We start from the raw sequence: 11,957 nt of genomic DNA, 5'->3' as shown, positions 1-11,957 counted from the left end.
CACAAAATATGACATATGGAGACAGTACCCATGTACGTACAATCATGTGCCTGTGACCAGAACTTACCTACCTAGGAGGTAGGATACGTGTAGCACGCCAGCACCATAGGTCCTGGGTGCTTGACTATGTACCTTTGACGTACTTCCATGTCATCGTGGCGCGTCCGCCTATGTATGCATATTGCGTTTTGGGTAGCTCTGCAGCAGCACAGCAAACATACAAGCGCCGGCCTGTGCAACCTGGTCAGTGGTCCCTCCTTGTTGTTGCTCATATGTCTTTCTCTTGATGCGTATTAGCAATGGCATGAAACAACTGTCGCGGATTCCTGCATAGTAGTAACATCATTGCATCCTACCTTCTGCTTCGCTCCAAACTTATCATGGTCAAATTTATTGAGTCAGTGAAGTCAGCTCTTAGCAAGCGTGTTCAGAAGGAGCATCCGCCGAAAGCACCAACGTCTAGAGATGCTGGCGTATTATCATTATTCAACCCCCCTAGAGAATCGGCGAAAAGTGGCAACATTCTTCCTGAGACGAGTCTCAACTCCGATAGCCGCGATGCGAGGGGTTCCAGCGACAAAATCGAAAGATATGGCCTACAACAGACCGCTCCGCCCTTATTAGCGGGTGCGGCCTCTTCTATACCGACAAGAACGCAAAAATTATCAGAAAGCTCTAACATGACCAGTGAGGTGAATTTTGATAATACGCAAGACGTGCCCAGAGATAAACCCACACCGATTTCGACGGCATCCTTGGGTTTAGATGTACATGTTCCGTTGCTTTGGAATGCCGCATATAACAGTATCTCGGCGAAGAACCAGGACTTACTATCTTGGTACGAGCAGGCCGTATTTGGTTACACCACGAACGGCGGCCACCTCATCTCTCATCAGCCTTCAGGTGTAGCCTCCAATGGCCATTTAGCTACCCAGACCGATCACCATGAAATCCAGACGCTAATGGATAACTGCCTCCATGTCTTCCTAAAGAAGGCGTGCCAAAGCGTTGGAAGTGGTGTCGAACGTGGTGAAGAGACCGAAGATAGCCCTGGTCAGGATATGAACGGCAGTGGGGTTGGGGTTGGCGAGTATGAGACCGGCCATCTCAGAGACAAGCTCGCAGCAGCAGTGCGAAAATCACAGTATGCTTCCCTCGCATGGGTGGCTTCTTGCCTTAACCTAGAAGTACGTTTCAATTTCTTGATTCCAATTTCATTTTCTTCATACGCCTGTGTCTTCAGATCCTCAAACTAGTAAGCTGACCGAATTCTACGCTGCAGAGCCTACTACATCCAAGCATTCTACCCCAACCTGGTCGTTCGGGAGCCGTCGCTATCCTTACGAAAATGGAGTGGTATATAGATTTACCAAAATTCCTGCTCCAACGGGACAACGTGGAAGAGCTGTCAATTAAGCACCAGCCTCTAGCACAGTCTCTAGTCCATCTTTACGAAGTAATTCTCTCTTACCAGATGGGCATTGTGTGTCATCAATGGACATCCAGTGCATCGATCATTGAAATCGACTTCAAGAAGTATGAGGACGAGATTCGAATAAGAGAAGAAGCTCTGATGTGCTTCAACGGGCAAGAGTTCAAAACATTGTTCACCCAAACCGTTGTCGATAATACCGCACGATCAACCAAGGATATATTGGTGGCCCTAGATGAGAGGTCTGAGACTCGATCGATTCCTGATTCCACACGGTCTATTGAATCTCATATAGGTCGGATAGGTGTGGTCGAGCAACCAAACGTGAACATACAGCCTGGAAAGAGCTCGGAATCTGATATCTTGTACAGATGGGTATGTGGCACGAAGCAGTACCAGACATTCATTGCCCCCGATGCCACATCCAATGAGCGTGTTCTATGGTTAAAAAGTGACCATGGTGCTGGCAAGACGAGGCTTCTGAGGGCAATTCAACATGGACTGATTGAGGATGAGAGGTCGGGTAAGACAACCAAGATGGCCTATTTTTCCTATGATAGCAGCATATCGTGGCAAGAAAACGCTTCATCCGCCGTGAGAACCCTAATCGATCAAATCATTGAGAAACAGAGTCTTCTCAAGCACCATCTAACCTCAAAGTATACCACGACTGGTAGAAAGGCTTTCAAAGACCCAAACGACTTCTACGCCATGACAAATGTCATGTATTCAATGTTAAACGACGCATTATTCCAACCAACCTACCTTGTTGTGAACGGAGTTGAACAGCTGCTCGCTATTGAAGACATAGGTTCGGACACTCGAATTGATAATCCAGATGGAACAGATTCCCAGCAGGCTGTCGAAGGACCTAGATCTGATGACTTTCTAACTTTGATCTTTACCACGGTGCAAGTCTCAAACAAGATACGGTGGCTAGTATCTCATAGCAGTGAGAGATCTAGCATACAACCTAGACTCGCAGGAGCCAATATGCGACTTCACCTCACAGCTGGCCCAGAAGTGGATGAAATTCGCAAAGCTATATCTAACTATGTAGCTGCGAAGGTTGCAGAGATTGCAGATGAGGCATCTTTCACGGGGAATCTTCGTGAAATCCTAACTGCGAAGGCACAGGCGGCTCCAAAGAATTTTCTGTGGTTATCTATAGCGCTCAACACCGTGAAAATGTCACGCACCCCTTGGAATGCCCCTGAGATCATGGAAGAATTAACGAAACAAACATCGACCGTTGTTTCCATGTTTGAAAACAGACTGAACAAGATGAGTAAACGTAAGTGGCATGATTGGGACTATTGCAGGGATGCCCTATACACTACTGCCCTAGCGTATCGTCCACTACTAGACACGGAACTCAGGGCCATTATCGACTTACCTCTAGAGGTAGACCTCCAAAGACTCGTTAACCAACTCCTGATGCCGTTTCTTTGGATACAAGAAGATAAGGTGTCCAATGGTCGAAAGCTCCGCTTTGCCTCCCTGGCTGCCCGAGATTCCATCCTACAGGAGCTTAATAAACAGGCTTGCAAAGGGGAGATTTCAAGATTGACAAAACGATGTCTTTCAGTCCTGCTTGGAAATTTCACCTCCAGAGAGCATAATACCAAACCGGTCAATGGTTCTGTTGATCCCAGACACCCAGTAGATTATGTGACTACATTCTGGATGAGGCATTTGTCTGAGAAGAACGATGATACGGATGCTATAGATATGGCTACTCGCGTCCTGCAAGACTATCTCGTGGCGTGGGTGGAAGTACTCGAATCCCGAAATCTCCAAGAAGAGGCAACGGTAATGATAGCCAAACTTGATTCGGCGCTGACAACCAAGGTGAGTAGACTCTGGGATGCATTGAGGGCCATTGACTAACTTTCATTCGTGATGGTTCTGCAGTCTCGGAGGTTAGGCGTTACAAACATAGGGGACATCAACTTTCATCGACTGGTTATGGAAGCTGGCAGGTTTTTGACAACACACCAACGGTGGAAGGCGACCTCGGACGTTTCCGGCAGAAATGGCGATGATATTATCAGACCTAAAAACAGCCTCCTCTTCTCCCCTATCGATGATTCAATCGCCATGAGGCTGCTGCCAAGGTTCTACCCCTGGCTGAAAGCCAGGCCCGTCATTGGATCAGGTGTTGCTACCTCTAGCGACAACTCCATCATGTCCCATCCGGACTATGTGCGAGCTTGCGCCTTCTCACCTACCGGGAGTCTAGTCGCGTCAGCATGCGATGACCGGCGCGTTCGGCTTTGGGACGTTGAAACTGGCAACCTGCAGAGTGTGTTGGAGGGGTTTGGTGGCTACGTTTACTCTGTAGTCATCTCACACTCAGGACCCGACGGTCACGCTCTCTTAGCTAGTTCTGATGCCAGAACCATTAGAATCTGGGACCTTTGCACGGGAATGGATCGAACAGTTTTAGACCATCATAACAAGCCCCATGATGTACAGAATGGGGATGTAAACGAGGGTGAAGATGGTAGGAAGGATCCGGTATCCGATAACTGCGAGGAGATTGGAGCTCACAGCGAAAACAAAGAAACACAACCAGACTTCACGGTCATGAGCATTTCTATTACGCGCGACGGGCGTAGGCTGGCTGCTGCCACCGGGGATGGGCTGATCGTATGGGATATCTCTAGCCATAAGGGGAGTATCTGGCATGACGACACAGGGTCAAAGAACGTACGACGCGTGGCTTTCTCACAAAATGGAGACCTGCTCGCTTCAACAGCTCGCTCAGAAATTACCATATGGGATGCAGTAAAAGGCACCGTCAAACACAGACTTCCGGGACGTGGACAAACACGGCTAGGCGAAGTATCGGAAGGAGAGAGTACGAAAGTGAATGCAGAAGAAGCAAAACTAAATGGGCACTCTGAAGACATAGATGGGCTTGATTTTTCGCCGGATGGGAAATTCCTTGCGTCGGGTTCACATGATTCTACTGCACGGATTTGGAACGTTGAAGATGGCACATCGCTAGCAGTTCTACATCACAAAAGCTGGGTCAACAGCGTGAGCTTTTCCGCTGATGGCGTTTCCTTAGCTACGGGCTCATCAGATAAAACTATTGGAATCTGGATACGAGACCCTCGTTACGGTTGGGCAGTAACGAAGCTCCAACAGTTTCTCGGGGACGGCTCGGTAATCCTATCAGTCGTGTTTGCTCCCACGGGGATGTTGCTAGCATCAGCAGCAACCTCTGGCGACTTACGAATCTGGGACACGCAAGCAGCCAAAACAAAAATAGAGGTAGGCAAGGCTGCGCATTCGGAACAGAGCAACAGGTTGCTGGTCGCAGGACACACGCAGCGTGTGAAATACGTGGAAATTTCCCCTTGTGGCACAAAAATCGCTTCAGCGAGCAATGACTATGTTCTATGTCTCTGGGATGGTACGACAGGTCATTTCAAGTAAAAGACAGCGCATACACACGACGGCAGAATCACAGCATTAGCGTTCTCACCCGATGGTACGCAGCTAATATCAGCATCGGCTTCGTCGGCCAATAACGCCTTCATCTGGAGCATTGGAGATACGTGTGCCAGAAAAATTCACTCCCTCCACGGACATCAAGACTGGGTCCGAGCAGTGGCCTTTTCACCAAACGGGAAGTTGGTAGCAACAGGATCCGACGATAGGTCAGTGATACTCTGGGATATTTCAAAGAGTTCAGGTGGCATTCAATTCAGGAAATTCAATAAGCATACCGATTGGGTCTTCAGCGTGGCATTTTCGCCTGACGGGCATCGTCTAGCCTCGGCTGGCGACGATGGCCACGTTATGATATGGGATTTGGACAAAAATGACCCTAACCCTGAACCCGACAAGGATCTCAAGGACGATCGATTGAGCCGACGTACTCTTGGACTAGTCTTCTCTCCAGATGGCGCATCTGTGTTGTCAATAAATAGCAGTGGGGATCTAGCAGTCTGGAAGCCCGATACGTCAGAAACGAAGGCTTGCATCCTGGAGGTAGACGCAAGCGGATTTACGTCGATACGGATTAATAAAGACGATCCGGATGTGCTGTTGAGCGAGCTTGGCGCGTGCAAATTCAGGATCGGTGAGGCACTGAGAGGGCGTGTCAACGAAAAATCACAACCGCCATCTCACAGTATGCCGCCTCCTTGGGCTCCGGTGGCCATCAAGGACCGCAAGCGAATCATGTGGAACAACCGTCAGGTGATCCTTCTGCCAGTAGAGTTCCGGCCAACATCCTGCCGAGTGCAGGGTCACAGTGTCGTCATCGGCTGTGAATCCGGACAGGTGCTGCTTTTTAGATTCTCTGAAAAGATTGATCCGGATACGATATCGAAATGAATAGATGGTAAATAGGGGTAAAGGGTGAGTCTAATCTGAATGTTGTGACTAAAGAATAAGTACGTTTTGCCTTGGGTAGTTGAATATAACTCTTGTACTTGATTCGGACATTTAATATGTATTAAAGGGGTGAATGCTCTTGGTTGGCTATCCCTTGGTGGTCACACATTACCTTTTCACCAATTCCTTGCTAGTTCAACTTGTGCAGTAAATATCCTTCGATCCTCAACCTCTTCGAAAAGCTCGATAGCAATCTCTTCAATATTAACGCGTTCCTGAATCGGAGGAAAGTAAGTCCCATCAACTTTACACTTCGTGTGTAATGCTGGAACCGTCCCGTTCTGTAGATAGGCTCGCACATGGCGTGCTAAGCAAACCGAAGGCATCGCGGTAGAGCAGTGCCCATATCCTTCGACCTCGACAATCTGGCTCCCTTGAAACGCTCGCTGTGCCGATCTGGCCGAGATCAGAGGACACACAGGATCATACGTCATGGTCAGAATCAAGAGGGGATGAGCTGTCTGGACAGTATGCGAAGGTACGTAGCTGTGTGTTTTGGGTACCAGCCATTGCTGCTTTGCGTAGTAAACCCCGTGTTCCGTGGGAGCGAATACTAAGATAGATGGTATCAATAAAGGAGATAGCACAAGCGGCGGAAGTCAGTCACTTACTGCTTCTGTTGATGAACGGGACAAGCCAATCAAGCATAGTCTGTCGATCCTGAGGCCAATATCGGGCTCCTGACGCGCCATCATTCAACATGACAAAGCGCTCCGCATCACCAGCCGACGGCCACGGCTTTCCAAGTCCGTACGCTAGGAACGCATCAGTAGCATTGCCGTCAAGCCATTTGGCGAGGTTCTCGGCCAGCGTGGGCCATGTTACAGGCTTTTTCAGCGCCGCAGGTATAGCATTATGAGCATCATAAAGAAGTGTCCTGTCATCCAGTAAACCATATCGCCGATTATCGACGTAGACATTCAATGGATCTTGACGAAGGGCAGAGGCTAGGGACAGTATTCTCTCCCGAAGCGCTTCTTTTGATGGCCCGAAACGCGCCAATGGGCAGTCTTCTCGAGCCTTGATACATTCGTCCAAGAATCCATCAAAGACAGTTTCAGAGTCGACCAAATCCTCCGTATCCAAGAGACCGCCGTACCAGTCAAACACATTATTGACACCGTCAATGATGATTCGTCGAGATCGCTCCGGGAAAAGCCCAGCATACGTCTGTCCGAGTATCGTACCATAGCTGAACCCCCAGTATATCATATCATCTTGGCCAAGCGCATCTATGATGCTGTTCATGTCGGCTGCGGTCTGCGGCGTGTTGAGGTGCTTGCCGTGTTCTCCCATAGTCTCGGCGCATGCTCGAACATAGTTCTTAGTCCAGGCGTAGACTTCTGCGCTATCTTCCAGCACACGCTGATCTCTCACAGACCCAAGTGAATGCCGTGTCTCGTCATCTGGGTAACAGTCTGCGAAAGGTCTGCTCCCATTGACGCCCCGAGGATCAAACGCGACAAGGTGCAAGTCTTCACCGATGATTGTGCTTAGCTGTTCTCCCAGTCGATGAATGAACCAGATACCAGAGCCTCCCGGGCCCCCAGGATTGAGAAGTATGTTTTGCTTAGCATGGCGACCACGCAGACGGATAAGCGGGATAGTAAATGTTTCATTCCTGAAGTGATGCTGATTGAATTGGTCCATTGGTACACTGATAGTGCTGCACTACACAGTCGACCGATCAGCAACAGGGACTGTGAATATTACGGCAAATGCCAACCTCGAGTCGCCGCCCATTTTTGAGGTGTCCACATCTCTCCCATTCTATACTCTCACCAGGATACCGATACTTCGTGAGATCGTTCCTTGATGCCGGTGTAATTGACATCGTCGATATGAAGATACGGAAAAGGGCAAAGCAGATGAGTGACACCCCAATCATCGCGAATGGTAAACGCCGACGTGGCTTTGAGCTCTCATGACCCAGGGCGTGAGGGCTCTCTCCTTTGAAATTCATCGCGATATTTCCGCCTTTCGCATGTATTCGAAACGCGTGACAGTAATTGAGGTTCTCGTTTGTAAATGATGAGGTGGTGAACAATAGTTCAAAGCAGTCGTGAGATCAGTTTGGTTGCGTGTGTCTCTTTGTTGATACTCATTACCTCGCTCTATGGTCGCGTCGACGTATTGATCGGCGCCTCCTACACCTGCTTCTCATTTAGCAATAACCAGGAGATTTTCTTGTAATTGACAGAAAACTAACATTTTATAAGGCGTGTTGGTTTAGTCATCTTCGCGTTTACATCAGTATGCAGGAGTATCAAGCACCAACAGGGGAGAGCGCCCAAATAGGCAATATGCCGAATGCCGATCCTGGTGATGTTCTCAGTATTCAACAGGCCATAAACAAGGGATAATACTGAATAGACGTTTGTTGTATCCTTGAATAACCAAAGTCTAATTGAATAACAGCCAGTTCAAGATTTATTGCTAAGCGGTCAGCTGAACTAGAATCCGGACGACACCATACCCCCCCAACGCAAGACCCATGGTCCAAAGTATAGCAGACACCGATTCCCCCTTATTATCATCAGCCAGTACCTTCACCCTGGCTAATTCGAGTCTCTCCTTGAGTACATCCCTCAATCCCTCCGCAGTCAGCCACATATTTTTGATATGACCCGGCCCACAATCAGTGTCGAAGCAAGATTGAGCATCAACCGTGTACATGCGCAACACAAGCGAGAGCACATCTGCCGCGCTAGACGATAACGTACTTAGCCCCAGCATCCATAGACTCTCCCTCGCAGCACTCTCCAACTTCCGCAACGCGACATCGAAGAGGGCCCCTATGTCCTCCTCTCTCTTCTCCTGAGGCGTAAGCGGACCATGTCCGATCAAGTGTTTCGTCAGATTGAGAAAAACATCACACCCATGGCCTAGCGGCTCATCAACCAAGTAATACAGGACGTCGTCCAGGGCCTTCGCGCGCTCTGCTCGTTCGAGGTTCTGTTCCGTCATAATATGCTCGAGCGTCTGGTGGTATTCCCGCGCTTGCGAGACGAGACCGCTGAGGGCTCTGATTTCGAGCTCCGAGGTGAGATTATACAGGTCATTCGCCTTGTCGAGTTCGTGGACAGCGAGCCAGTAGCAATTACTCCGCGGCTGCGCTGTAGGCGCTGTATCATCGGCAGTGGCCGTTTCTGTCAGAGTGACGTACTGCGTCGTCGTGCGGGTCGGAGTGATTGTGTTGTCTGTAAGCGTTGAGCTGATGGTCTTCGTTACATAAACAGTTTGTGGTTGAGGTGCTCCACGTTTCTGCGTTGGGCCGCATAAGGTTTCGTGATGAGTGCTGATGGTGTGGTATATGTCTCTCATTATACTCTGGTATGCCTGCTTGAAGTAGGCGTGAGTCCCGTTCAATAGGGGTAGCACCCATATAGGGGCTAAGATAGAGGCACGGCGCATGTTGATACCACAGAGTCACGATCTAAACTGATGAATTTATTAAGCAAGCCAGTGGTCTACTGGCCATTGTAGCATTATATCGGTCATGGTCTTCTCGGTACTCTAACTACCCTGGGTACAGCTTGGGGTATTGGAACAGGTTCTGTGCCAGCCTCGTCTTTATGCAGGCAGACAAAGAAGTTACTGTTAGAGCGCGACAATAAAATGTGACGAAACCAAAAGAAATTGCGCGAGACAAAGATGGGATGAGTCAGCTTCTATCATATGATAGGGCTGTCTCCCATTGCTCCAGGGCGGACAAGGCTTGAATGAGATGAGGTGCCGTGCACCAGCTATGAAGATGAAATAATATCGTTACGTACAGTCTGCACGGTTTCTGAATGCCCTAAACTTTTCACACAGTGGCCCCTAGACTCCGTTGACTAGAGGCGTGGTGCTGATATGACTCATGAAACGTCTCCTAAAGATGCTCTCAACTAGACAGTAAACTTACGTGTCAGGCCACTTCGACGATATAGGTTTGAAGCAATGGGTCTGTGACAGTATTCTAGAGGGAAACTAAAGCGCATCTATAAAGCAAAACTTAATTAACGACCAACTCTTTCATTCAAACAAGTCGATTAAAACACTTCTTAACTAATAGAAATACCTACCAGCAACCCTCCCAGCAATACCCCCTTCGCATTTCAGCAGCCAGTACTAGGCGCAGCTACGAAGCTCACAGAAACACAAGACCCAATAAAGTGGGCGCATTCCGGAACAAAGAATACCAAGAAAGCGACAGCTCAAGCGCTTCTCCGAACATAGTCCCCGTCGGACTGAAAAGCTCATAGTCAAACGTGGCATAAAGAACAGACCATCCAAGAGTATTCGTCGAGGGGAGAGTGATGTCAAAGCTAGGTATCTTGACGTCCATCACATTCATCCAATAGACGATGCATTCCAGGGCCGAACTCTGATAGAACCCCCTTAAAGCACTGCGTGTCGCAATCGTGTAAACAGCTTGCCACAGTACATCATACCACGCGGTATTCACAACAACCCACGCAACCCATACTGCCATGAACAGAACAAAAGGGAGATACGCAATGTACAATACAATTCTAGATTGCATCACTGCCCAATGAGGCCACTCAGGAAGCAGGTCGCTGAACAAGCGAGCAATGACCCACGCCGCCGTGACAAGATGCATGCACATCCAGAGGGGTCGCAAACTTCGACTGAGGAAGAACAGCGCCGTCGTCACTTTATCTTGTAGGGGGTCAATAGTAGCCGCTACGAAGCGGCGGGAGAAGCCATGGACAGAGGTAATAACCATGACGATAATCTCGACAGCCCAGGAGAATTGACTCACGCTGCCTATGCCCGAGCACGGGTAGTTGACCAATTCCTCGGGTAGCCCAAGGTTGATCAATGTTGCGTGCAGTGAAGAATGCGGGTACGCCTGCAATAGAGTGGAAGAGTAGGTATAGCATAGGTATAGGAATCTTATGAGTAGGAGACGAGCGAGGACTTGGAGGCAGGCGGAGATGATCGGTCTGGCCATCTTGATATCGATGTGATTTTCCCTCCTTGTTGTCTGAAGTTCTGAGTATTCGCTTCTGCTGTTGTACCTACCTGGGATAGGTCGCTGGTTCTGGGTACAGAAGGTTAGAGGGAGGGTGAGTAAGTACGTAGTCAGAGAACATAGCTTTTATAGTATCTTGAAGGACTTATGAGCTGTGATGCATTGTTTGGCCTTTATGGCTTAGATAATAAATAATACCATTGTGACAGCTCATTTCCCTTGTTAGCTTCAGGTAAGGTGATCAATGGATCGATGAAAGCGAGACTGAAGGGGGATAGACAATTGTCTACACTCCTATTTGTATTATTATGAGCCTAACTGTTGGTGATTCGATTAGTTGATAGGTCTCATGATGATTGATTGAGTGGCGACTATTGTGGTTGAGCCCTCATGAGATTTCTCCCATACCTATAAGATCAAGTGACGGGGTTCGAAGTAACAGTCGAGTAACATGTATGGAACAAGAATGATAAGTTCAAACACGTAGGTGCCGATGCTGATGTCGAAGTGTAGCCTCATATCCTTTAGTGAGGGCTGGGGCTCTGACTGGAATCACGATGAATGAAGGTATTGACATAGACGGGTATGTATCTACCCAGGTATTGGTGTATGAAGAATAATTGTTAAAGGCAGTATTAGGTATGATGATGTAACAGCCAACCCTGAATTTCGGGAAGAAACGTGGGGAATGGCAGGGGTTTTAGCACCAGACTCTGACCAGACCTGGGCTCAGGCTCACCGTTTGTGTCGCAGTATAGGTAACTCCTTCAACAGGTTTAGTGGGTTGATCTAGGCCCATGCTGGCATTATGTAGCGATAGTACACGTGCTTTTTCAGAAGGTTTGTTGAAAAGAATGGCTGAAGTAACGTGTTATGTGTTATTTATTATAATTCCTGAAGGTGGGGAGTTTTGTCGATACCAAGGGTGTCTATGACATACATACTACGTACTTACATACAGTAAGTAGGCGGCTGGTTCATGGGCCGACCACAAATAGCCTTGTTTATGTAAGTTGTTCAAAATTCTAGATCTGGCCAAAATGCCTCGGGTTATATATGTGTGTGGTGCAATGGTGCAATGGTGCTGCAGTTATCTCCGCTTACCAAGGCTACACTACCACGTTAAGGCAC

General features: G+C 48.4%; 4 protein-coding genes across 4 annotated transcripts; 1 reads left to right on the top strand and 3 right to left on the bottom strand.

Annotated features, from left to right (window-relative positions):
* Positions 1–380: 380 nt before the first annotated feature.
* F5B22DRAFT_655845 (WD40-repeat-containing domain protein) lies at positions 381–5,873 on the top strand (the record flags this gene model as incomplete). The annotated part of the gene is made up of 4 exons (XM_047979914.1): positions 381–1,187; positions 1,283–3,283; positions 3,347–4,856; positions 4,914–5,873. The coding sequence occupies 4 exons, from the start codon at positions 381–383 to the stop codon at positions 5,783–5,785; spliced, it is 5,190 nt and encodes a 1,729-aa protein (XP_047836089.1). The 3' UTR covers positions 5,786–5,873.
* On the bottom strand, positions 5,874–8,043 carry F5B22DRAFT_175543 (Alpha/Beta hydrolase protein). Its single transcript, XM_047969363.1, has 2 exons — positions 6,457–8,043; positions 5,874–6,398 (listed from the first exon to the last, which is right to left on the bottom strand). The coding sequence occupies exons 1-2, from the start codon at positions 7,493–7,495 to the stop codon at positions 5,962–5,964; spliced, it is 1,476 nt and encodes a 491-aa protein (XP_047836088.1). The 5' UTR covers positions 7,496–8,043; the 3' UTR covers positions 5,874–5,961.
* Positions 8,044–8,190: 147 nt separating this feature from the next.
* Positions 8,191–9,749, bottom strand: F5B22DRAFT_175532 (uncharacterized protein). The gene is made up of 2 exons (XM_047969362.1): positions 9,622–9,749; positions 8,191–9,184 (listed from the first exon to the last, which is right to left on the bottom strand). Exon 2 carries the CDS (start codon positions 9,167–9,169, stop codon positions 8,282–8,284), a length of 888 nt encoding a protein of 295 aa, XP_047836087.1. The 5' UTR covers positions 9,170–9,184; positions 9,622–9,749; the 3' UTR covers positions 8,191–8,281.
* Positions 9,721–11,330, bottom strand: F5B22DRAFT_175515 (uncharacterized protein). The gene is made up of 3 exons (XM_047969361.1): positions 11,235–11,330; positions 11,025–11,144; positions 9,721–10,895 (listed from the first exon to the last, which is right to left on the bottom strand). Exons 2-3 carry the CDS (start codon positions 11,025–11,027, stop codon positions 9,978–9,980), a joined length of 921 nt encoding a protein of 306 aa, XP_047836086.1. The 5' UTR covers positions 11,028–11,144; positions 11,235–11,330; the 3' UTR covers positions 9,721–9,977.
* Between the last annotated feature and the right edge of the window lie 627 nt (positions 11,331–11,957).

Source organism: Xylaria bambusicola, assembly GCF_022495145.1.
Source record: "Xylaria bambusicola strain CBS 139988 unplaced genomic scaffold F5B22scaffold_2, whole genome shotgun sequence".
In the NCBI taxonomy this organism is placed as follows: domain Eukaryota; kingdom Fungi; phylum Ascomycota; class Sordariomycetes; order Xylariales; family Xylariaceae; genus Xylaria; species Xylaria bambusicola.
This window is presented reverse-complemented; position numbering and strand designations above follow the sequence as displayed.